This window comes from Pseudophryne corroboree, chromosome 2 (assembly GCF_028390025.1).
Source record: "Pseudophryne corroboree isolate aPseCor3 chromosome 2, aPseCor3.hap2, whole genome shotgun sequence".
In the NCBI taxonomy this organism is placed as follows: domain Eukaryota; kingdom Metazoa; phylum Chordata; class Amphibia; order Anura; family Myobatrachidae; genus Pseudophryne; species Pseudophryne corroboree.
The window spans coordinates 542,649,456-542,674,778 of record NC_086445.1 but is presented as its reverse complement, the minus strand read 5'-3'; the positions used below and the strand labels follow the sequence as shown (position 1 = coordinate 542,674,778).

Below are 25,323 nucleotides of genomic sequence, written 5' to 3'. Positions count from 1 at the left end.
GTATGGCTCCTCATCAGGTTCTAGGTTAATGACACCAAGTCTGAAGCTTTAGCTCTGTATATCTTTTCTGCGAACCAGCAGGTCCAAGCCTTCAAAATGTTATTTTATGGAGAGCCTAGTACTTTGGGGATTCCATTAGGAAATTGTATTCCCTCCTATACCAATGTTTCGGTCATTGAAACAGGACTTGGAGAAGTAGATATCACTTTGATGTGTCCTGGATACTTTACCTCTTCCAAACCCTTTTAGTTCTGATACCTGTGTTGACCCTTGCCTCCATGCCATCAATGTACAATAAATTCATATTGGGCAGGCGACAAGCTGGGCTTCTGCAGATCTGTTTTGGCGAAGTCTGTGCCTAAGGTTTGGGTCTCCTGATTCTCCAGTCATCATCCTAACTTAACCATATAGTGTCCTGGCACTCTCCATTTGGTAGTATGAGATTAGTTGATATTAACAATTTGTTGTTCTTTATGGGGCAGAGTTGACATAATTCTTTGGCTCCCTAGATCTTACAAACCAGCCGCAGAGTATGCATCTGTTTACTTCACTCTCAAAGTGTGCGCAAAGCATCAGATAGCTCACAACTTAGAACCCGACCCCACAATCCTTTGTTTCCATCTGACTGGAGTAGCAGCATGGCCTCTTTGGGGGGCAGGATTGTATTAGAGCGCTTAATTCATATAAAAGCTAAATTCTGTTCCTTCTCCTTTGCTGACTTCCATGAACATTTTACTCACCACCACGGCACGTCATATAATTTTCAGTACCTCTAGCTGACCAGCTTTCTTTACTCCCATGATTAAGTGGCATGGCCTGCAAATGTCATCTTTATTTCAATGACTTTGCTTAGCCGCAAGGTAAATATTTCCATGATTTATAGCTCAGTTTTGTCCCCGGAGTTACCCTGCGCGTGAGCTCCATGAGTTAGTATGGGAAAGTGACCTTCCGCTTAATTTTGATGACGAAGGATGGGGCGCCATTAGAAGATGTGTTAGTGTAAACAGTAGAGAAAGCTGTTTTAAGTTGTACTCCTGTTGTTACTTAGTGCCAGTCAAACTTCATGTTATGTTCCCTGCAGTGTCTGCCTCTTGTTGGGAATGTGGGGAAGATGGCATGTTTGTCCATATGCTGTGCACTTGTTCCGTACTACAACCATTCTGGAAATTTGTATGGTCTGTGACACTGAGTTCCATAGGCTCTACTTTGCCTATGTACCAAAGAAGCTCATAGCACATGTTGAATTCCCCTTTGAAAAATATCAGCAGACCCCAGCAAGATCTACTTGTCCACATCTATAACACTGCTGAATCTACAGTTGCTAAATGCTGAAAATGCCAACCTCACCACCGAATGTTATTCTTCTGGCACAAATAAATCATATGGCTTCACAAGCTTACAAGACAATTTAGTAGCCGAATTTCATGATGTTTGGACCCCATGGTATCAGTTGCAAGCTAGCATTGTTCCTGGACTTTGCTGATTCCCCCCCCCCCCCCCCCTTATTGTTGCTGCGGCTGGTATTATGCATCCTCCCACCTTCCCCATCCTTGTCATGGCCTTCTTACCCTACCCTTTCTTCTTTGTCTTTCTTCCATTTTGTTTTCAGTTTTGTTTTATTTTTTTATTATTATTTTCATAAATATGAATATATACTGTATATAGAGTATTTATTCTGAGTAGCTCCTTTTTTTATATGTACTGATACTTTGTTTCATTGTGGTAATTTTTCTTTGTATTATTTTTGACATTTTTGTCCTGTAATGCTTATTGTATCTTCGTACAATATTTATGTTTCTTGGTTTGTTTTACTCTGCTTGGATGCACCAATAAAATATACAGGCACCTTGCAACAAGAATAGTTATAATTTCTGAAAAGATATATGCAACACTTCAGTTGGAAAGGATTTAGGGGCTGATTCAGCATTCATTTGCGAATTGCGGAAATCGCTATTTGGCAATTTCCGCACTTATGCGCATGCCACTGTGCGCATGTGTGAGGACTTAGATTGCAATCGCATGCAATCACAATCTAAGTCCCGGCAGGGGACAGCAACACAGTATTTTGGGGGTGGCGCGGTCTGGACAACGGAGGCATGTCTTGACTGTTTGCGTGGGCAGAAGGCTACCCTAAACATGTGAGCGCTTCTCTGTAGATTTCTCGCAAAACTACAACACATGCTGAATTAGGCCCTTATCCCACTTTCATCCTGAGGTCCACGCCTACCCCCTGAAAGTGTCTTAATTATAATTTGCACTGATTCGTGTGGTGATTGCAGTGAGAAATTTAAATGTATCAATCAAGATAAGGAATAGGTAATCCTCCCTATAAGGATTCTGGTATGGTCATGCGGTAGCCTGATATGTTGTGAAGCACTGTCATGCTGTGTTGTAACATATATGTGACGCTAGCCCAGTGACACACAGTACAAAGTACTCGCTGCTAAAAGATGCTTTAATGTAAGTACAATTGTGACCTTTACACTGAAAAAAAAAAAACAGGAATCCTGTACAAGTTCAGTTTTGTGCATTAGTCAAAGAGCCTAATTCAGATCTGATCGTAGATGTCCTAAATTCAGCACATCTACGATCACTTTCTCAGACATGCGGGGGGACGCCCAGCACAGGGCTAGGCCGCCCCGCATGTCCGGCCCTCTCCCACCGCACTGGTGCAAAATCATTGCACGACGGCGATGCTTTTGCACCCGGTGAGTAGCTCCCTGCCAGCACAGCTCCTGTGCTCTGGCAGGCGGCTACCCACCGACATGGTTACTAGGTCGATGTGACAAAAGGTCGACATGAGTTTTTCACAATATTTTTAATTTAAAAAAAAAAAACTTTTTCATACTTTACGCTCCACGTGGACTGCAATTGGAAACGATAACCAATTAGGAACGGTAAACAGTGAGCCATGTGAGGGGACACGGTGTACTAATTGGGGTTTCCGGTCAGTCTATGAAGAAAATGACCCCATTTTTTTTTTTAAAAACCTCATGTCGACCTAATGTTTGTGTCGACCTATTTTAGGTGTCAGCTTAGTTACTGTTGACCAGTAGTGGTCAACCTAGACACTGTCAACCTAGGTGTGGTTGACCCTATGAACCACACCTCTGATAGGCATGTAGTCACATTTTTACCTTCAGAAGGTGGGCAGCGTGGTGTTGAACCTGGCATGCCGTCACGTTACTAATGCAATGTGCAGCATTGTAACCATGTTGGCTTTACGTGATGACAAAGCATCCTGTTTAAAGTTGTAAAGCCAACATGGTTAATATGCCGGTGACTGCATTAGTAACATGACTGCATGCCAGATTCAACGTCACGCTGTCGACCTTATGAACGTGGATCACCCTTTTTAAACGACACAGCAGGATTTTACTTTCATACAATTCTCCTGTGTAAGCTCAGAAAAATAATTATTTAATAGGAAGAATTTTGTATTTAAGGACCACATAATGGGGCAGATGTATTAAGCCTGGAGAAGTGATAATGCAGTGATAAGTGGACGGGGATAACGCACCAGCCAGGCATTACGGGTTTGAAAAATAAGTTAGGAGCTGATTGGCTGGTGCGTTATCACCTCCCACTTATCAGATCTTTATCGCTGTTTTATCACTTCTCCAGGCCTAATAACATTTGCCCCCATGTTCTAAAGGATATATAACCTAAATATGCTGCTCTTCTAGAGTCAGGGTGGTACCGCCGGCATACCATACTACACCCCTAGAGTCAAACATACAAATAAAAGAACTTCGAAAAGGGTAGCCATTGTGCAGTCAAAAAACAAAACAAACAAAAAAAGCTCCATTTGTTATTTTTCAGGAGAATCTTATTGGATCTCTACTGGCCATATTTGGACATCTTCTTATCAGTATTGCACTAAACCTGCAGGTAAGAAAATTAGAAATAACAGACCAAACGAGAGACTGAGAATCATGACCATACATCGGACACACTGCAGTGGGCGGCTTCCCCAGTGTCTGGCTCGGGAACCCTACTTCTGCTACTAGCTAGGGTAATAGAGGGGTACATGGTTTAGTACATATGTTTTACAAAACAGATAGGTAAGAAACAACATGTACGTGAATGTAGGAATGGCTGATTAACATTGACGAACCTAGTTTTCTGTCATGTGATAAGGTCAGGTGTGTAAATTTAGTTGCTGTAGCGAGGGAATCTTTTCAACAAAGAATTCATAGTCTGTAACGCATGTAACTCCCGGAGGCATTTACAGTACAAGCACTGCATAGCATACACCCACTCTGTGTACACAGCAAGGTAGAGGTGGCCTCTTGGTTATTAATGTAATTCTGCTGTTGGGCTCTTGCACACTTTATCCAAGTTCCTGTACAGCACAAGCTCGTACTTCCTATACCAACAGTTCTAGGCTGAAAGTAGTTGCATCTATATTAGTTACATTTAGATCCAGTTGTTAAAATATAAATAAATGTGTATGTGTGTGTGTATATATATATATATATATATATATATATATATATATATATATATATATATATATATATATACCTTAGAGAGAGAGAAAACTGGAGAAATGGCCCGTAGCAGCTAAACGTAATTTCTTCTGCAGGGTCCATAGGTATCCACAGGGATAACCTTGGGGAATGCCGATGGAGACCAGGACTTGGCACCGAACAGTTAAGCTTTTTGAAGCTCATAGTCACTGGACCGTCTCCCCTCATACCCCGCCCACAGCTCAGGCTCTTCAGTTTTTGTTTAGTACCAGCAGGAGCTGGTCACCATTTAGCAGTGGGGCTGCTTTATGCAGCTCAAGCTTTTCTGTTTGTGTTATTTTATTTTAGTGTTTGTCACATTGAGTGAACAGCGCTAGGCAGTCCTTTGGACGCCAGTGCTGCTGCCTATATCATCCCCACAGCCAGAACTGCGACTCCAGCTACAACAAGGAACTTTTGTCGGGGACCCCTATACATACTTTTTAGCAGGCACACAGGGGACCGCAGGACTGCCACCGGAGGACGTGGGGCAGGTAAGGTGGGTTCCCGCTTGCGGGACTCGCGATCGCGGCAGTCCATGCCATAACATTCCTTCAGAGTCACGGTTGGCTAATCAACTGGAACAAGTCCTCCCTCATCCCATCTCAGAGGATGCTACATCTCTGAGGTCTGCTAGATGCTCAACTACAATGTATCTTCTTTCCCCGGACAAGATAGCAACACTACATCTGCACATACGCAAGTTGCTCCACGGTCGCAGGGTATCTATTCACTCCATCATGCAGACCCTGGGCTCCATGGTATTCTCCTTCAACACTGTTCAACAAGCGTCCAATTCCACTTCAGGCCTCTACAATGCCTGGTACTCACCAGGTGGAATGGACATCCCACACAGATCAAATCCCAGGCAATGGTACTGCCTCCTGATGTTTGGCTGTCCCTCTCGTGGTGGTGCAGACATCCACCCTGGACAAGGGTCTTCCGTTCTGGATTCTGGACTAGGTTCTTCTCACCACAGACTGCAGTCTCTGCGGGTGGTCACTGGCAGTCACACCTTTCAGGGCCCGGCAGAAAGTGGTATCCCAATCAGTGTCCTGGAGCTTTGTGTGGTTTACAGAGCCCTCACTCTGGATCTTCTTCAAGGTTGTCCTACCCAAGTCCAGTCAGACAACGCTTATCTCAATCATCAGGGAGACATGTGCAGTGCCAGAAGTGGCACAAGTTCTTGCCTAGGCGGAAAACCATCTCTGCAGTATTCATCCCGGGAGTCCTCAACTGGGAAGCAGACTTCCTCAGTCGCCAGGATGTACATGCTGGAGAGTGGTCTCTAGATCCATAAGTCTTTCAGCTCCTGGTGGACAAATGGCGTCTTCCGGAAATGGATTTCATGGCCTCCAAACACAACTACAAAATACCCGTGTAGGGGTCCAGGACGAAGGATACAGATGCAGCTTTCGCGGATGCCTTAACAGTCAAATAGCCCTTACATCTGGCATATCTCTTCACTCCGGTATCTCTTCTTTCCAGAGTGCTATGCAAATTCAAAGAAGAGGGTGGCACGGTGACCTTGGTTGCTTCAGCATGGCCTATTGGTTCACGGTTCTTCAAAGTCTCTCCATAGACGTACTGTTCCCACTTCCTCTACGACCGGACCTCTTGTCACAAGGTCCCTGTCCCCTCCTGGACCTAGCTTGCCTATCTTTGACAGCGTGGCTCTTGAGTCACCCCTCTTAAGGGATAAAGGATTCTCCCGTTCTGTGATTAAACTATGCTCCGAGCTCGGAAGCCAGCGTCCGCTCGCATCTATTACCGTATATGCCACTCTTATTTGTGCTCACCATCACTATGATCCTTTAGTGTTTTGGAATTCTAGACTCTTGGCCTTTCTACAAGCAGGCCTTGACATGGGCCTCCGCTTTGCTTCTCTTAGGGTACAGATCTCTGCTCTGTCAGTCTAGTTCCAGAGAAGAATTGCTCAATTGCCGGATATGCGTACCTTCCTTCAGGGGGTACTCCGGATTCAACCTCCCAATGACCCTCCAGTGGCTCTTTGGGATTTGTTTCTAGTTCTCAGTGCTTTGCAACAGTTTCCTTTTTGAACCTTTGGAATCTGTTGACCTCAAATGTTCAATTGCAAAGACTTTCTTCTGGCAATCGCCTGAGCACGCTGGGTCTCAGACTTGGGAGCGCTTTCATGCTGCTCCCCATTTTAGATTTTTCATTATGACCGGGCCGTCCTACGGACCAAGCTGCTTCCTCTCCAAGGTGGTATCTAGCTTTCATCTCAATGAGAAAAAATTTTTTAGCCTTCCATACACCATACCTACTCTGCAGGGGAGGCTTTCTTGCTCTGCAATTCTACTTGGACCGTACTGGTTCCATTAGGAAAACAGATTAACTTTTTGGGGATAATTCAGATCTGATCGCAGCAGCAAATTTGTTAGCAGTTGGGCAAAACCATGGCCCTCATTCCGAGTTGTTCGCTCGCAAGCTGCTTTTAGCAGCTTTGCACACGCTAAGCCGCCGCCTACTGGGAGTGAATCTTAGCTTATCAAAATTGCGAACGAAAGATTCGCAATTTTGCGAAAAGACTTCTCTGTGCAGTTTCTGAGTAGCTCGAGACTTACTCTGCCAGTGCGATCAGTTCAGTGCTTGTTGTTCCTGGTTTGACGTCACAAACACACCCAGCGTTCGGCCAGACACTCCTCCGTTTCACCAGCCACTCCCGCGTTTTTCCCAGAAACGGTAGCGTTTTTTCAAACACTCCCAAAAAACGGCCAGTTTCCGCCCAGAAACACCCACTTCCTGTCAATCACATTACGATCACCAGAACGAAGAAAAAACCTCGTAATGCCGTGAGTAAAATACCTAACTGCATAGCAAATTTACTTGGCGCAGTCGCAGTGCGAACACTGCGCATGCGCAGTTATCGGAAAATCGCTGCGATGCAAAGAAAATTACTGAGCGAACAACTCTGAATGACCACCCATGTGCACTGCAGATGTAGCAGATATAACATTTGCAGAGAGAGTTAGATTTGGGTGGGTTGTTTTTGTTTCTGTGCAGGGTAAATACTGTCTGCTTTATTTTTACACTGCAATTTAGATTTCAGTTTGAACACATCCTACCCAAATCTAACTCTCTCTACACATGTTATATCTGCCACACCTGCAGTGCACATGGTTTTGCCCATTTGCTATCAAATGTTGCTGCTGCGATCAGATCTGAATTAGGCCCTTAGTCCTTTATGAATCTGCAAGCGAGGCTGGCCAGCTAACAAACCAACCCTGGCTCGTTGGCTGCACATGACCATCTCACAAGCTTACACGCAAACTGATCTTCCAGTACCGATTAAAGTCTCCGCTCACTGTACTAGATCTGTGGGACCTTCGTCGGCAGCCTGTCGTGGCGTGTCTGCTGAACAACTATGCAAGGAAGCTACGTGATCTTCTGCACACACGTTTCTTAGGTTCTATGCCTTTTAATACGTTTGCCTCTCAGGTTGCATCCTTTGGCCACAACGTCCTCCTTTCAGCCTAGGAGCGTTCCCTCTCTGTCATCTGCTTTGGGACATCCCCAAGGTTATCCCTGTGGATACCTATGGAACCTGATGAAGAAAATAAGAGTTATGGTAAAACTTACCTTTTTTTTGTTAACTTTTTTTTTTTTTTTTTTTTCTTCGAGGTCTATAGGATCCACAGGGTACCCACCATGTCGCATCTGCCTTCAATGGGTTACTATTTTCTCTTACGTCCTAGAGGATGCTGGGGACTCCAAAAGGACCATGGGGTATAGACAGGATCCGCAGGAGACATGGGCACACTATAAGACTTTGAATGGGTGTGAACTGGCTCCTCCCTCTATGCCCCTCCTCCAGACCTCAGTTAGATTCTGTGCCCAGAGATACTGGACACACACTAGGGGAGCTCTCCTGAGTTTCTCTAAAAAGACTTTCATGTTCGGTTTTTTTATTTTCAGGGAGACCTGCTGGCTACAGGCTCCCTGCTTCGTGGGACTGAGGGGAGAGAAGTCAGACCTACTTCTTCTGAGTTAATGGCTCTGCTTCTTAGGCTACTGGACACCATTAGCTCCAGAGGGTTCGATCACTTGGTGCGTCTAGCTGCTTGTTCCCAGAGCCGCGCCGTCAAACCCCTCACAGAGCCAGAAGAAAGAAGCCGGGTGAGTATAAAGAAGATCAGAAGACTTCAGTAATGAGGTACCGCGCAGCGGTCGCGCTGCGCGCCATGCTCGCACACACACCCCGGGCGGCACTTGCAGGGCGGGCGCCCTGGGCAGCATGATTACTGAAGCTCAAACTGGCCAGAACATATATATTAGAAGTGCCTAGGCACCAAATATAGCCCCCGCCAGTCTAAAGATTTCAAATTGAGCGGGACTACAGGGTGCCGGTGAGGGGGCGTGGCTTAGCCCTCACAGCTTACCAGCGCCATTTTCTCTTCACAGGAGTAGAGACGCTGGCCCGGACCTCCACTCTCCTGCACAAGTAACAGGGAGCAAAACTGGGGGGCACAGTAATTTGGTGCGATTAAGCCTTTAATTATGGCGCAAATAGGTCTGAGGCACTGTGTTTTTGCTCTCAGTCCCGGGGTGTAGGCGCTGGGGTGTGAGCTGGTAAACTCCCTCTGTGTTTCTCTAACAGACTTTTCTGTAGGTCTGTCCCCTATAGCCATTATGTTTGTGTGTGTGTGTCGTAATGTCTGAGGCTGAGTGCTCCTATCCGGAGGAAGTTGCAGTGGGGGCAGATAAGGCGCTGGGAGTGACTCTGTTGGCACCGCCGACTGCTGATTGGGTGGATATGTTGAGTACATTGAATGCAAATGTGGCTTTATTGACTAAAAGGCTGGATAGATCTGATTCTCAGACACAAACGTGGAGAAAATCCATGGAGGCCGCCTTGTCTCAGGTACAGGCCCCCTCAGGGTCACAAAAGCGTTCATTTATCCAGATGGCGGATACTGATACCGACACAGACTTGGATTCCAGTGTCGACTATAGTGAGACCAATTTGAATCCAATGCTGGTTAAGAGTATTCAGTACATGATTGTGGCAATTAAAGACGTGTTACATATTTCAGAAGTACCTACTGTTCCTGACACAAGGGTTTGTTTGTATAAGGGAAAAAAGCCTGAGGTGACGTTTTCCCCCCTCTCATGAGCTGAACACTCTTTGTGAAAAGGCTTGGGAATCCCCTGGCAAAAGGTGGCAGATTCCCAAGCGAATTCTAATGGCATATCCTTTCCCCTCTGATGACAGGGAAAAGTGGGAGTCATCCCCCAATTTGGACAAGGCTCTATCACGACTGTCCAAGAAGGTGGCGCTTCCATCTCCTGACACTGCTGCCCTAAAGGACCCTGCTGATCGTAAGCAGGAAACAACTTTAAAATCCATTTATGTCTCTACGGGTGCGCTTCTCAGACCGGCCGTGGAGTCGGCATGGGTGAGTAGTATTATTGGCAAGTGGGCAGATAATTTGGCATCTGACATGGATACCCTGGATAGGGATAGCATTCTTTTGACTCTCGGTTATATCAAGGACGCTCCTGCTTACCTAAAGGATGCGGCAAGGGATATTGGTCTCTTGGGATCAAGGGCCAATGCCATGGCAGTCTCGGCCAGGGGAGCACTGTGGATTCATCAATGGAATGCTAATGCCAACTCTAAGAAGGCTATGGAAGCTCTCCCTTATAAAGGTAGGGTCTTGTTTGGTGACTGCCTCGCTGACTTGGTGTCTACAGCTACAGCGGGTAAGTCATCCTTTCTTCCTTATGTTCCTGCACAACAGAAGAAGACGCCGCATTATCAGATGCAGTCCTTTCGCCCTAATAAATACAAAAAAGGAAGAGGCTCGTCCTTCCTTGCCTCTGAAGGTAGAGGACGGGGAAAAAGATCTCCTGCGGTGCCAAGCTCCCAGGAGCAAAGTCCTCCCCGGCTTCTGCCAAGTCCACCGCATGACACTGGGTTTCCTCTACGGGAGTCCATACCGGTGGGGGCGCGTCTCCGACTCTTCAGTCAGGTCTGCTTTCACTCGGGCCTGGATCCTTGGGTGTTAGACATAGTGTCCCAAGGGTACAAGCTGGAGTTTCAGGGGTGCCCCCCCCCCCCTACCGATTTTTTTAAATCGGCCTTGCCAGTTTCTATACCAGAAAGGGAAGTAGTGCGTGCGGCGATACAAAAGCTGTGTCAACAGCGTGTCATTGTCACGGTACCCCCGTCTCAACTGGGAGAAGGGTTTTATTCGAGCCTTTTTGTCGTACCAAAGCCGGATGGCTCGGTCAGACCGATCCTGAACCTAAAATTCCTCAATCTGTATTTGAAAACTTTCAAGTTCAAGATGGAATCTCTTCGGGCAGTGATCTCCAGTCTGGAAGGGGGGGATTTTATGGCGTCAGTCGACATAAAAGATGCCTACTTACATGTCCCAATATATCCTCCACATCAAGCTTTCCTGAGGTTTGCGGTTCAGGATTGTTATTACCAATTTCAGATGTTGCCGTTTGGTGAAGATTATCGGGGCCGTGGAAAGACCAAAGTGATGGCAGAAATGAAGGTGCTCCCACGCAAGCAGGGTGTCACAATTATCCCGTACTTGGACGATTTCCTGATAAAGGCGAGATCAAAGGAGCAGTTGCTAAGAAGCGTGGCACTCTCCCTGACAGTGCGGCAACAACATGGTTGGATTCTAAATTTGCCAAAGTCACAGTTGATTCCGACAACTCTGCTGTCTTTCTTGGGCATGATCCTGGACACGGAACTGCAGAGAGTGTTTCTCCCGGCGGAAAAAGCTCTGGAAATCCGGACCATGGTCAAGGAGATTCTGAAACCGGCAAGAGTGTCGATCCATCAATGCACTCGGGTGCTGGGGAAGTTGGTAGCAGCTTACGAAGCCATTCCGTTTGGCTGGTTTCATGCCCGGGTGTTTCAGTAGGATCTGTTGGACAAGTGGTCCGGGTCTCACCTGCACATGCACCGGAAAATAAGCCTATCTTCCAGGACCAGAATATCTCTCCTGTGGTGGCTTCAAAGTTCTCACCTCCTAGAGGGACGCAGGTTCGGGATCCAGGATTGGGTCTTGGTGACCACGGATGCAAGTCTCCGAGGCTGGGGAGCAGTCACACAGGGACAAAATTTCCAGGGAAAATGGTCAAGCCAGGAAGCTTGTCTGCACATAAACGTTCTGGAATTAAGAGCCATCTAAAACGGCCTTCGGCAAGCGGAACACTTTCTTCAAGGTCTACCTGTCGTGAATCAGTCGGACAACGTAACAGTGGTGGCGCACATAAACCGCCAGGGCGGAACAAAGAGCAGAGCGGCAATGGCGGAGGCCACAAAAGTTCTCCGCTGGGCGGAAACACATGTAAGCGCTCTGTCAGCGGTCTTTCTTCCGGGCGTGGACAACTGGGAAGCAGATTTCCTCAGCAGACACGATCTCCACCCAGGAGAGTGAGGTCTTCATCAAGAGGTTTTTGCAGAAGTGACAAGTCATTGGGGAATTCCTCAAATAGACATGATGGCGTCTTGCCTCAACAAGAAGCTTCAAAGATATTGTTCCAGGTCAAGGGACCCTCAAGCCAGGGCAGTGGATGCCCTGGTGACACCATGGGTGTTTCAGTCGGTATATGTGTTCCCTCCACTTCCACTCATTCCAAAAGTGATAAGGATCATAAGAAGAACAAGGGTTCAGGCGGCACTCATTGTTCCAGATTGGCCACGGAGGGCCTGGTATCCGGATCTTCAGGAATCACTCATAGAAGATCCCTGGCCTCTTCCTCTCAGAGAGGATCTGTTACTGCAGGGGCTGTGCGTCTTCCATGACTTACCGCGGTTGCGTTTGACGGCGTGGAAGTTGAACGCCAAATCCTAGCTCAAAAGGGTATTCCCGGGGAAGTCATCCCTACTCTCCTTAAGGCTAGAAAGGAGGTCACGGCGAAGCATTATCACCGTATTTGGAGAAAGTATGTGTCTTGGTGTGAAGCCAAGAAGGCTCCCACGGAGGAGTTTCAGCTGGGTCGTTTCCTCCATTTTTTGCAGGCAGGTGTGGATGCGGGCCTGAAATTAGGTTCCATTAAAGTGCAGATTTCGGCTTTATCTATTTTCTTTCAGAAAGAATTGGCCACCCTTCCTGAAGTTCAGACTTTCGTGAAGGGAGTGCTGCACATCTATCCTCTGTTTGTGCCACCCGTGGCACCGTGGGATCTTGATGTGGTGTTGCAATTTCTTATGTCTCACTGGTTTGAACCTTTCCGAAAGGTTGAGTTGAAATTTCTCACTTGGAAGGTGGTCATGCTTTTGGCCTTAGCGTCCGCAAGACGGGTGTCAGAATTGGCGGCTTTGTCTCACAAGAGCCCCTATTTGATTTTCCATGAGGAGAGAGCGGAATTGAGAACGCGTCAACAGTTTCTGCCGAAGGTGGTTTTTTCGTTTCACATAAACCAACCTATTGTGGTACCTGTGGCTACGGATGCCTTGGCTGTTTAAAAATCTCTTGATGTAGTCAGAGCTTTGAAAATGTATGTCGCCAGAACGACTCAATTTAGGAAATCAGAGGCTCTGTTTGTCCTATATGCTCCTAACAAAATTGGGGCTCCTGCTTCTAATCAGACTATTGCCCGCTGGATCTGTAATACGATTCAGCATGCTCATTCTACAGATGGATTACCATTGCCGAAGTCAGTGAAAGCCCATTCTACTAGGAAGGTGGGCTCCTCTTGGGCGGCTGCCCGAGGAGTCTCGGCGCTTCAACTTTTGCAGAGCAGCTAATTGTCGGGTTCAAACACTTTTGCTAAGTTCTACAAGTTTGATACCCTGGCTGATGAGGACCTCATGTTTGATCAGTCGGTGCTGCAGAGTCATCCGCACTTTCCCGCCCGGTCTGGAGCTTTGATATAGACCCCATGGTCCTTTTGGAGTCCCCAGCATCCTCTAGGACGTAAGAGAAAATAGGATTTTAATACCTACCGGTAAATTCTTTTCTCCTAGTCCGTAGAGGATGCTGGGCGCTCGTCCCTGTGCGGACTGTTGTGCAGTAGTATTGATAGTTATTGCTTCTGTTACACGGAGGTTGTGTATCGGTTATGTTCAGCTTGTTGCTGTTTTTAGTTCATGCTGTTAACTGGTATTGCTTAAAAGCCATGTTGTGCGGTGTGTTGTGGTGTGAGCTGGTGTGTATCTCACCCTTGGTTAACAAAAATCCTTTTCCTCGAAATGTCCGTCTCCCTGGGCACAGTTCCTATAACTGAGGTCTGGAGGAGGGGCATAGAGGGAGGAGCCAGTTCACACCCATTCAAAGTCTTATAGTGTGCTCATGTCTCCTGCGGATCCCGTCTATACCCCATGGTCCTTTTGGAATCCCCAGCATCCTCTATGGACTAGGAGAAAAGGATTTACCGGTAGGCATTAAAATCCTATTTTCTGTTACCAGTTCCTGTCTCCTGTTTGTCTGAGAATGTTTTCTGTGTGTACCATCCTTCTCTCCTCTCCAGCTCCTGTTTTGGGCTTGTTAACTAAAACTGAAGAGCCTGAGCTGTGGGCGGGTTATGAGAAGAGCGGGTTCAGTGCATCCTGGGAGCTTCAAAAAGCTTAACTGTTTGATGACTGGACTGGTTTGCACCAGCATTCCCTAAGGTTATCCCTGTGGATCCTATGGACCTCGAAGAAAAATAATTAACAAAGGTAAGTTTTACCTTTTAAGGGAAAACTTAAGGGAAAAGGTAAGGATAAGTGTTACAGTACTTACCAAAATGTGTCTGGATTTTTACAGTTGGCATCCTGTCTGTAGGGATCCTTTACTACATATGACACACAATTTAAAGCCAACATTTTAATGTTAATCTGTGTTATTTATGAAAGACCACCTTATCCTTTATTCCTTTTTAGCAGGCATGATTTCTTGCTTGAAGTAAAACAGAGCACGAGTTGTAACTAACCATATTTGCCATTATTTAGAAATATACCCATGTACGGTTGGCTGGCTCCAAAGACCCTCGTTCATACTTCAAGACGAAGATATGGTGGCTTGGTCTCTTTCTGATGATATTGGGAGAAATAGCAGGGTTTTCATCATATGCTTTTGCTCCTCTTTCTCTTATTGTTCCCCTCAGTGCTGTCTCTCTCGTTGGTGAGTACAATAGTCAAAAAGACTCTCATGTTGTCGGGCTCATATTTCATTTTGTTCTCTCTACTAATACCTTTTGGTTAGTCTTAAAATGTACAGATTGGTCTCTACTGCAATGTGTGCAAATATTGAATGTGTTGTAGTTTTGTTTGCTTCCCTTAAACTAGAGTGAGATCCACACATGTTCCTTCCATTTAAATTTTTTGATAAGAAAATAAAACCTGGGAACTTTTGTTTAGAGTTATATTGAACTGAACAATGACATGTTCAAGCCCTGTTATTGACATCTTTGAAGTTCTGACCTGTTAGGGGATAGATTTGCCCCCATCGTTGGGGGATCTATTTGCCCCCGTCGTAGAAGATCTATTCTTAATGGTGTGTTCTGTAACCTTTTCCTGTTAGTCACCTATAGCCATAGGCAGGACCAATGGGCTTATTTGAAACTTGTGTAACAATAGTTCGAGATTAAAGAAAAGATCTGTCTAACACATCAGGTGGACCTGTCGGTGCATATTCTTCCTGGACCTATTTGAATGTGGATCCTAGTTCTACTGTGTTCCGAGTTCTACTGTGTGTTCTGTTTTTTCATCAGGCATCCTTCAAACTAGGGCGAGATGCAAATAAATGCTCCTTACCCCATTTTTCTTTCAAGAAAACAAAGATACTTTACCTGTCTCTACCAACGAACCTAACATCTCGAATAATAATTATGCAAAAAGAATGTTTTTAATGTGATGTGTTTTTCTTCCTTCTCAGCTAGCTCAATCATAGGAATTATATTTATTAAAGAAAAATGGAAACCAAAGGAATTCCTGAGTGAGTACAACACTTCTGGCATAAATACCTTTCTTTGGTCATCCCACATACAGTATATTTTTCATTAATCACTTATCCATGTGTCAAAACTGATAAAGAATAAAAAATACAATGGGCCTGATTCTGAGGTGGGAGTAAAACAGAAAAGAGCAAGTAACTGTGTACCTGGGTAAAACCATGCTGCACTGCAGGTGGGGCAGATGTAACCTACATAGATTTAGATGCGAGGGGCGTGTCAAAAATTAAATTTAAACTGCAGTGTGTAAAACTAAAGCTACCCAGTATTTGTGGGCTACATGCAAATGCTGCCAGTATGTACCCAGCATGCAAAATAATGAATGTATGTGCACCCCTGGCACTGCAACATGGTTTGTCCAGATATACAGAATCAGACCCAGTGTATTCCCAGCCACACTCCCGGAAAATATCTTTCATTCAGGAGCATTATTTTAATATATAAATTATCGCAAGTAGCCTCTGAGAGGACTGTATTTATTATATATTTTATTAGTTTCCAATATAGTACTCTCAGTAAATGTATATACAAACTACATTTATACAGTCATATATATATTTGGTCCCATTCTCTTATTGCTCTTGAACACACAGACCAATTTACCATTAGTTTCATCTGTTCTTTTCGCAAAACAACTTGACTAAACTCGGGGGTTTGACTCACTTGAGACATATACACAAGGCCTGACTCTTCATATGCGGCCACATCTTTGGGAATGTATGCACCGTTCAGTGCCATATGCATCTCAGCTGTTTCTTGCGGCTGCTAAATGTGTATATCTGGATTGGGAACTGGCCGGCACAATGAAAATGCACGCGAGAGAACAATGTTGTGGGTGTGTCAGAGTCTGATCACACCCCAAATTCACCCCATATTCTATGCAGCCCTATGGGCTGTGAACAAAATTGTGCAAATCTGAGCTGCTGTAAAGTGCGGCAACTCCGGGGGGGGGGGGGGGGAGGAAGGAGGAGAAGAACACTTGCAATTGGAATAGAAGGTAGATAATGCGTATGAAAAAGTTACTATTTCACATGTATTATTTTACTTTTTTTTGTTTTGTTTTGTCTCACCCTGGTCATGCTCTGTGTATGTACTTTATGTAAACATCTTGGGAGTTAAGGGATGTCATGGGCTTCAGCAATCCTATTTTATTTTCATGAATCTTCAGATTTTTTTCATTCTACTATCCCAGATTTATCTATTTTGAACTAAAAATCTTTTTCACTCCCTTTACCACGACTTACTCATTACATCGGTGGTTCCCAAACTGGGTGCCGTAGGGCAATTACATGGGCGCCCTGGGTTGGTTGTCCAAAATCAGATTAATTATGGTCAATGTGATAGGTAAAACCAGTGCTTGTGGCTGAAAATTATAAAATACATAGACAAACAGAAGCACCACCCTGTCCACCACCACATGACTAAACCGAAGGATAACGTATAAGCACAGTTTTTACTTATTTTAATAATTTTTTTCTGTTAGAAACTTCTGGCCCAGGGGTGTCGTTAAAAAAAATAAATAAATAAAAAATGCTGCTACTGTAGGGTGCTGTGATTCAAAAAAAGTTTGGGAACCACTGGGTTATATGATTATTTTACTTACACATTTTCAACTAACCAGGCCTCTTCTGATATGTATGTGTGTGTGTTCTCTCTCCATCCTCCCGAAGGACGTTATATCTTGTCCTTTTTAGGCTGCGGGTTGGCTATCATTGGCACATATTTGCTGATAACATTTGGACCTAACAGCCATGAGAAGATGACTGGAGAAAATATTGTCAAACATTTAGTGAGCTGGCCTTTTTTGCTGTACATGGTAAGTTCCCTAGCTATATTACCTGTCCTCTCAATCTGCAGGGAACGTAACTAGATAACCAAACAAAAGTCTGATCTGCAGCCAAATTGAAGTTTGCGGTCTGGTGTAGTTGACTATATGGTAATAATGACATAACACAATTGTCAGTTTGTAGGTCCATACAAGTACTTGGTAATCTGCATGCTTGCTTTGTAGACTTAGATGACACAACTGAAACATAATTAAAATAGTGAGTGAATATATCACATAATGCTCATATGCGCCCCGAGGCATACGCAAACCACATGCCATGTCAATGTTCATATAGTCACGTAGTTGAGCGATCATTTGCTACTGCACGTCCGCAAAATATTCAGGAAACCCCTACAGCACGTGTTACCTTGTGTGTACGCGTAAAGGGGGTTATTCAGGTCTCCTCACATTAATGATGCAACCGCAATTTACATGTGTGGGTGCCAATTTATCTGTGTCAGATTGCATTAGCTGCGAACACCTCTGCCTGATTGACAGGCAGAGGCATTAGCGGGCTGGCATTGTGGGGCGATATAAACAGGGGGGGCAGCGCCCGAAGGAGAAAATAGCGACGATGGCGCGCCTTAGGTAGGGGTCGTCCACAGTTGCTGGGACTACAATTAAATTTCAGCCGCTGGGCGGGACGGTCAGCATGTTGGGCGGCCGTGGCCTGTGCTGGGTGGCCCCCAGCATACAATAGAAACTATTGCAGGTTCTGCTTTTTAGCATAATCTGCAATCCAACCTGAATCAGGTCCAAAGGTAGTATTGCGCATGGGACTTATGGTTTCAGAATTAGAAGGGTAAGGCAATGGGCGGTGACTGGGAGTTGGCCTGCAGTGAACGCAAGAAAATCCATCTTGTGGGCGTGTTATGGGAGTGTTGCAAGCATGTCAGTGAAAGCAGCTGCATTTTTCGGGTACAGAGTCCATGTTTAGACGGAGACACTGCAGCTGCCGTAGGGCAGATGGCTGACACCACGTAATGGTGCGCCGATGGTTGCATCACTTACAGCATGCAAGTGGGTATCTCAGGACTTGCACATTCAGGCGCATGCTAGTACACGTAGGGAAGGCTGAAACTAGCATTTGCATATTATGCACCCGTGATTCCTGCAACAGGCACTAAAGGGGATGCAGGAACGTCCACCAGTCTGGTCACATGATTAGATGCCTAACAGCCTGATTCACAATTATAGATGAGTAAATATTATTTTGTTTTCTCTAACGTCCTAAGTGGATGCTGGGGACTCCGTAAGGACCATGGGGAATAGCGGCTCCGCAGGAGACTGGGCACATCTAAAGAAAGCTTTAGGACTATCTGGTGTGCACTGGCTCCTCCCCCCATGACCCTCCTCCAAGCCTCAGTTAGATCTCTGTGCCCGAACGAGAAGGGTGCACACTAGGGGCTCTCCTGAGCTTCTTAGTGAAAGTTTTAGATTAGGTTTTTTATTTTCAGTGAGACCTGCTGGCAACAGGCTCACTGCATCGAGGGACTAAGGGGAGAAGAAGCGAACTCACCTGCGTGCAGAGTGGATTGGGCTTCTTAGGCTACTGGACATTAGCTCCAGAGGGACGATCACAGGCCCAGCTTGGATGGGTCCCAGAGCCGCGCCGCCGGCCCCCTTACAGAGCCAGAAGGCAGAAGAGGTCCGGAAAATCGGCGGCAGAAGACGTCCTGTCTTCAACAAGGTAGCGCACAGCACTGCAGCTGTGCGCCATTGCTCTCAGCACACTTCACACTTCGGTCACTGAGGGTGCAGGGCGCTGGGGGGGGGCGCCCTGAGACGCAATAAAAACACCTTGGATGGCAAAAAAATGCATCACGTATAGCTCCTGGGCTATATGGATGCATTTAACCCCTGCCAGAATCCATAAAAAAGCAGGAGAAAAGTCAGCGAAAAAGGGGCGGAGCCTATCTCCTCAGCACACTGGCGCCATTTTCCCTCACAGCTCCGTTGGAGGGAAGCTCCCTGTCTCTCCCCTGCAGTCACTACACTACAGAAAGGGTTAAAAAAAGAGAGGGGGGCACTAATTAGGCGCAGTATTAACTATACAGCAGCTATAAGGGGAAAAACACTTATATAAGGTTATCCCTGTATATATATATAGCGCTCTGGTGTGTGCTGGCAAACTCTCCCTCTGTCTCCCCAAAGGGCTAGTGGGGTCCTGTCCTCTATCAGAGCATTCCCTGTGTGTGTGCTGTATGTCGGTACTTTTGTGTCGACCATGTATGAGGAGAAAAATGATGTGGAGACGGAGCAGATTGCCTGTAATAGTGATGTCACCCCCTAGGGGGTCGACACCTGAGTGGATGAACTGTTGGAAGGAATTACGTGACAGTGTCAGCTCTGTATAAAAGACAGTGGTTGACATGAGACAGCCGGCTACTCAGCTTGTGCCTGTCCAGACGTCTCATAGGCCGTCAGGGGCTCTAAAGCGCCCGTTACCTCAGATGGCAGATATAGACGCCGACACGGATACTGACTCCAGTGTCGACGGTGAAGAGACGAATGTGACTTCCAGTAGGGCCACACGCTACATGATTGAGGCAATGAAAAATGTTTTACACATTTCTGATAATACGAGTACCACCAAAAAAGGGGTATTATGTTCGGTGAGGAAAAACTACCTGTAGTTTTCCTGAATCTGAGAAATTAAATGAGGTGTGTGATGATGCGTGGGTTTCCCCCGATAACAACGGATAATTTCTAAAATGTTATTGGCATTATATCCTTTCCCGCCAGAGGTTAGGGTGGGTTGGGAAACACCCCCTAGGGGGGATAAAGCGCTCACACGCTTGTAAGGGCTCTACCTTCGCCTGAGATGGCCGCCCTTAAGGATCCTGCTGATAGAAAGCAGGAGGGTATCCTAAATGGTATTTACACACATACTGGTGTTATACTGCGACCAGCAATCGCCTCAGCCTGGATGTGCAGTGCTGGGTTGGCGTGGTCGGATTTCCTGACTGAAAATATTGATACCCTAGATAGGGACAGTATATTTTTGCCTATAGAGCATTTAAAAGATGCATTTTTATATATGCGTGATGCACAGCGGAATATTTGCCGACTGGCATCAAGTCTAAGCGCGTTGTCCATTTCTACCAGTAGAGGGTTATGGACACGTCAGTGGTCAGGTGATGCGTATTCCAAACGGCATTTGGAAGTATTGCTTTATTAAGGGAGGAGTTATTTGGGGTCGGTCTTTCAGACCTGGTGGCCACGGTAACAGCTGGGAATTCCACGTTTGTACCCCAGGTCGCCTCTCAACATGAGAAGACGCCGTATTATCAGGCGCAGTCTTTTCGTGGACAAGCGGGCAAAAGGTTCCTCATTTCTGCCCCGTGACAGAGGGAGAGGAAAAAGGCTGCAGAAATCAGCCAGTTCCCAGGAACAGAAACCCTCTCCCGCCTCTGCCAAGCCCTCAGTATACACTGGGGCTTTACAAGCAGAATCGGGCACGGTGGGGGGCCCGTCTCGATGAATTTCAGCGCGCAGTGGGCTCACTCGCAAGTAGACCCCTGGATCCTTCAGGTGATATCTCAGGGGTACAAATTGGAATTCGAGACGTCTCCCCCTCGCCGTTTCCTAAAGTCGGCTTTACCGATGTCTCCTTCTGACAGGGAGACAGTTTTGGAAGCCATTCGCAAGCTGTATTCCCAGCAGGTGATAATCAAGATACCCCTCCTGCAACAGGGAACGGGGTATTATTCCACACTGTTGTGGTACCGAAGCCGGACGGCTCGGTGAGACCGATTCTAAATCTAAAATCTTTGAACACTTACGTACAGAGGTTCAAATTCAAGATTGAGTCACTCAGAGCAGTGATTGCGAACCTGGAAGAAGGGGACTACATGATGTCTCGGAACATCAAGGATGCTTACCTTCATGTCAAAATTTACCCTTCTCACCAAGGGTACCTCGGGTTTATGGTACAGAACTGTCACTATCAGTTCAGACGCTGCCGTATGGATGGTACACGGCACCCCGGGTCTTTACCAAGGTAATGGCCGAAATTATGATATTCCTTCGAAGGAAGTGAATTTTAGTTATCCCTTCCTTGGACAATTCCCTGATAAGGGTAAGATCCAGGGAACAGTTGGAGGTCGGTGTAGCACTATCTCAGGTAGTGTTGCGGCAGCACGATTGGATTCTCAATATTCCAAAATCGCACCTGGTTCCGACGACGTGTCTTCTGTTACTAGGGATGATCCTGGACACAGTCCAGAAAAAGGTGTTTCTCCCGGAGGAGAAAGCCAGGGAGTTATCCGAGCTAGTCAGGAACCTCCTAAAACCGAGCCAAGTCTCAGTGCATCAATGCACAAGGGTTCTGGGTAAAATGGTGGCTTCCTACGAAGCAATCCCATTCGGCAGATTCCACGCAAGAACTTTCCAGTGGGACCTGCTGGACAAATGGTCCGGATCGCATCTTCAGATGCATCAGCGGATAACCCTGTCACCAAGGACAAGGGTGTCCCTCCTGTGGTGGTTGCAGAGTGCTCATCTTCTAGAGGGCCGCAGATTAGGCATTCAGGACTGGGTCCTGGTGACCACGGATGCCAGCCTGCGAGGCTGGGGAGCAGTCACACAGGGAAGGAATATCCAGGGCTTATGGTCAAGCCTGGAGACATCACTTCACATAAATATCCTGAAGCTAAGGGACATTTACAATGCTCTAAGCTTAGCAAGACCTCTGCTTCAAGGTCAGCCGGTGTTGATCCAGTCGGACAACATCACGGCAGTCACCCACGTAAACAGACAGGGTGGCACAAGAAGCAGGAGGGCAATGGCAGAAGCTGCAAGGATTCTTCGCTGGGCGGAAAATCATGTGATAGCACTGTCAGCAGTATTCATTCCGGGAGTGGACAACTGGGAAGCAGACTTCCTCAGCACGACCTCCACCCGGGAGAGTGGGGACTTCACCCAGAAGTCTTCCACATGATTAAAAACTCGACAGGTATTGCGCCAGGTCCAGGGACCCTCAGGCAATAAGCTTTAGACGCTCTGGTAACACCGTGGGTGTACCAGTCAGGGTATGTGTTCCCTCCTCTGCCTCTCATACCCAAGGTACTGAGATTGATAAGATGGAGAGGAGTAAGCACTATATTCGTGGTTCCGGATTGGCCAAGAAGGACTTGGTAACCGGAACTTCAAGAGATGCTCACGGAGGATCCGTGGCCTCTACCTCTAAGAAGGGACCTGCTCCAGCAAGGACCCTGTCTGTTCCAAGACTTACCGCGGCTGCGTTTGACGGCATGGCGGTTGAACGCCGGATCCTGAAGGAAAAAAGGCATTCCGGATGAAGTCATCCCTATCCTGATCAAAGCCAGGAAGGATGTAACCGCAAAAACATTATCACCGCAATTGGCGAAAATATGTTGCGTGGTGCGAGGCCAGTAAGGCCCGACGGAGGAAATTCAACTGGGTCGATTCCTACATTTCCTGCAAACAGGAGTGTCTATGGGCCTGAAATTGGGGTCCATTAAGGTTCAAATTTCAGCCCTGTCAATTTTCTTCCAAAAAGAACTAGCTTCAGTCCCTGAAGTTCAGACGTTTGTAAAAGGGGTACTGCATATACAGCCTCCTTTTGTGCCTCCAGTGGCACTTTGGGATCTCAATGTAGTTTTGGGTTCCAAAAGTCACATTGGTTTGAACCACTTAAATCTGTGGAGTTAAAATATCTCACATGGAAAGTGGTCATGCTGTTGGCCCTGGCCTGGGCCAGGCGCGTGTCAGAATTGGCGGCTTTATCCTGAAAAAGCCCTTATCTGATTTTCCATTCGGACAGGGCGGAATTGAGGACTCGTCCTCAGTTTCTCCCCAAGGTGGTTTCAGCGTCTCACCTGAACCAACCTATTGGTGGTGCCTGCGGCTACTAGGGACTTGGAGGCCTCCAAGTTGCTAGACGTTGTCAGTGCCCTGAAAATATGTTTCCAGGACGGCTGGAGTCAGGAAATCTGACTCGCTGTTTATCCTGTGTGCACCCAACAAGCTGGGTGCTCCTGCTTCTAAGCAGACTATTGCTCGTTGGATTTGTAGTACAATTCAGCTTGCACATTCAGTGGCAGGCCTGCCACAGCCAAAAATCTGTAAATGCCCACTCCACAAGGAAGGTGGGCTCATCTTGGGCGGCTGCCCGAGGGGTCTCGGCTTTACAACTTTGCCGAGCAGCTACTTGGTCAGGAGCAAATACGTTTGTAAAATTCTACAAATTTGATATCCTGGCTGAGGAGGACCTGGAGTTCTCTCATTTGGTGCTGCAGAGTCATCCGCACTCTCCCGCCCGTTTGGGAGCTTTGGTATAATCCCCATGGTCCTTACGGAGTCCCCAGCATCCACTTAGGACGTTAGAGAAAATAAGAATTTACTTACCGATAATTCTATTTCTCATAGTCCGTAGTGGATGCTGGGCGCCCATCCCAAGTGCGGATTGTCTGCAATACTTGTACATAGTTATTGTTACAAAAATCGGGTTATTATTGTTGTGAGCCATCTTTCAGAGGCTCCTCTGTTATCATGCTGTTAACTGGGTTCAGATCACAGGTTATACGGTGTGATTGGTGTGGCTGGTATGAGTCTTACCCGGGATTCAAAATCCTTCCTTATTGTGTACGCTCGTCCGGGCACAGTATCCTAACTGAGGCTTGGAGGAGGGTCATGGGGGGAGGAGCCAGTGCACACCAGATAGTCCTAAAGCTTTCTTTAGATGTGCCCAGTCTCCTGCGGAGCCGCTATTCCCCATGGTCCTTACGGAGTCCCCAGCATCCACTACGGACTATGAGAAATAGAATTATCGGTAAGTAAATTCTTATTTTTAGACTAACTGAAGTCAGGATTAGTACTGTGCATACATAGGGATAATACCGTTTTGATGTACTTTTCTTCCACTTATAATGATAAAAAAGGCACTAAAGCACTTTGGATGCGTTGCTTTAGGTTGTGTTTTACTGTTTTTGAAGTGCATGTGAAGGGACCCCATATAGTTTTCAGGCCATGAGCAAGACTCCAAGGGGTCAATCCAATTAGCTGCGATATCATCGCAGCTGCGAATCGTTGCGACAGGGGCCACACTTTACGTTGGGCCAAATTCGCACAAAACTGCTCACCAATACATAGAGGTCCGAGCAGTTTTGTGCAAACTGGGGCTGTTTCGAGGCCGCGAAGGGTGTGAGATTGGGTGCTGTTGCCGGCGTTTAAATGCCGTTACAACGGCACTTTGCATCCTTCGAAGCTAATTGGATTGACCACCAAGACTGCACTCCTCCTCCTAAGTTCCTTACATAGTGCCAACATTTATAATGCCATTCCTATCTCAAACAAGGTTTATATAGTCCAGTGCATGCTAAAATGATACTGAAGACTCATATTCCATTTGCTGTATAGAATAGCATATTATCCCTTTCAATGATGTTCATCCTACTACTAATTCAGTTGAAAAAAATCCTAGCTTTGATCTCTAATTTATCTTTTTATATTTAGCTTATAGAAATCCTGGCCTTTTGTTTCCTGCTCTATTACTACAAACAGAAGAACGCTAATTACATGATCATCATATTACTGCTGGTTGCTTTGTTAGGTAACTGTTGCTACTGTTTTTTTTTTTTTTTTTTATTCTACTGCTCCGACAACTTTATTTTTGGCATGCAATTTATATGGATTTTACAAAAGACGTTCCTTAAAAAGAATGTGTCCATTTACACATGCATATGTGTCTTGCATACTAATATCTGAATTGCTCATTTTTTTTATTACTTGGTTGACTAGTCTGATGAAAAAGATGGTTAGGTGTATGGAGCACCATTTTCATTGGATAAAGGTTGTTCTGGTATATGGCCAGCTTAAAGCTGGGTGCACACCTAAAAGATTTTACAAACGATACAATGGTCCTTCCACTTTCACTAACAATGGTACGATCCCAGAACACACAAGTTTGTGCATATATACTCTGCAGTCATTGTTCCAATTACACGATATATCGTGCCCCAGGATCCTAAGCAATGAATCCGTTCAAACAATGTTTTTAAAGAATTGCCCAACATATTGTGTGGTTTTGCAGTT

The 25,323-nt window shown here is 46.1% G+C and overlaps 1 protein-coding gene across 7 annotated transcripts in view; it reads left to right on the top strand.

Moving 5' to 3' along the window:
• The window catches only part of NIPAL3 (NIPA like domain containing 3), a 59,913-nt gene that overhangs the window by 3,650 nt on the left and 30,940 nt on the right, over positions 1 to 25,323 (top strand). For 6 of the 7 annotated variants that reach the window (XM_063954290.1, XM_063954291.1, XM_063954296.1 and 3 more), the window contains exons 3-7: positions 3,823 to 3,891; positions 14,437 to 14,608; positions 15,362 to 15,421; positions 17,108 to 17,253; positions 24,745 to 24,841. In XM_063954290.1, coding sequence (XP_063810360.1) covers positions 3,823 to 3,891; positions 14,437 to 14,608; positions 15,362 to 15,421; positions 17,108 to 17,253; positions 24,745 to 24,841 — 544 coding nt within the window. The remainder of the gene's footprint in view (positions 1 to 3,822; positions 3,892 to 14,436; positions 14,609 to 15,361; positions 15,422 to 17,107; positions 17,254 to 24,744; positions 24,842 to 25,323) is intronic. The other variant, XM_063954297.1, reaches the window with a different exon arrangement.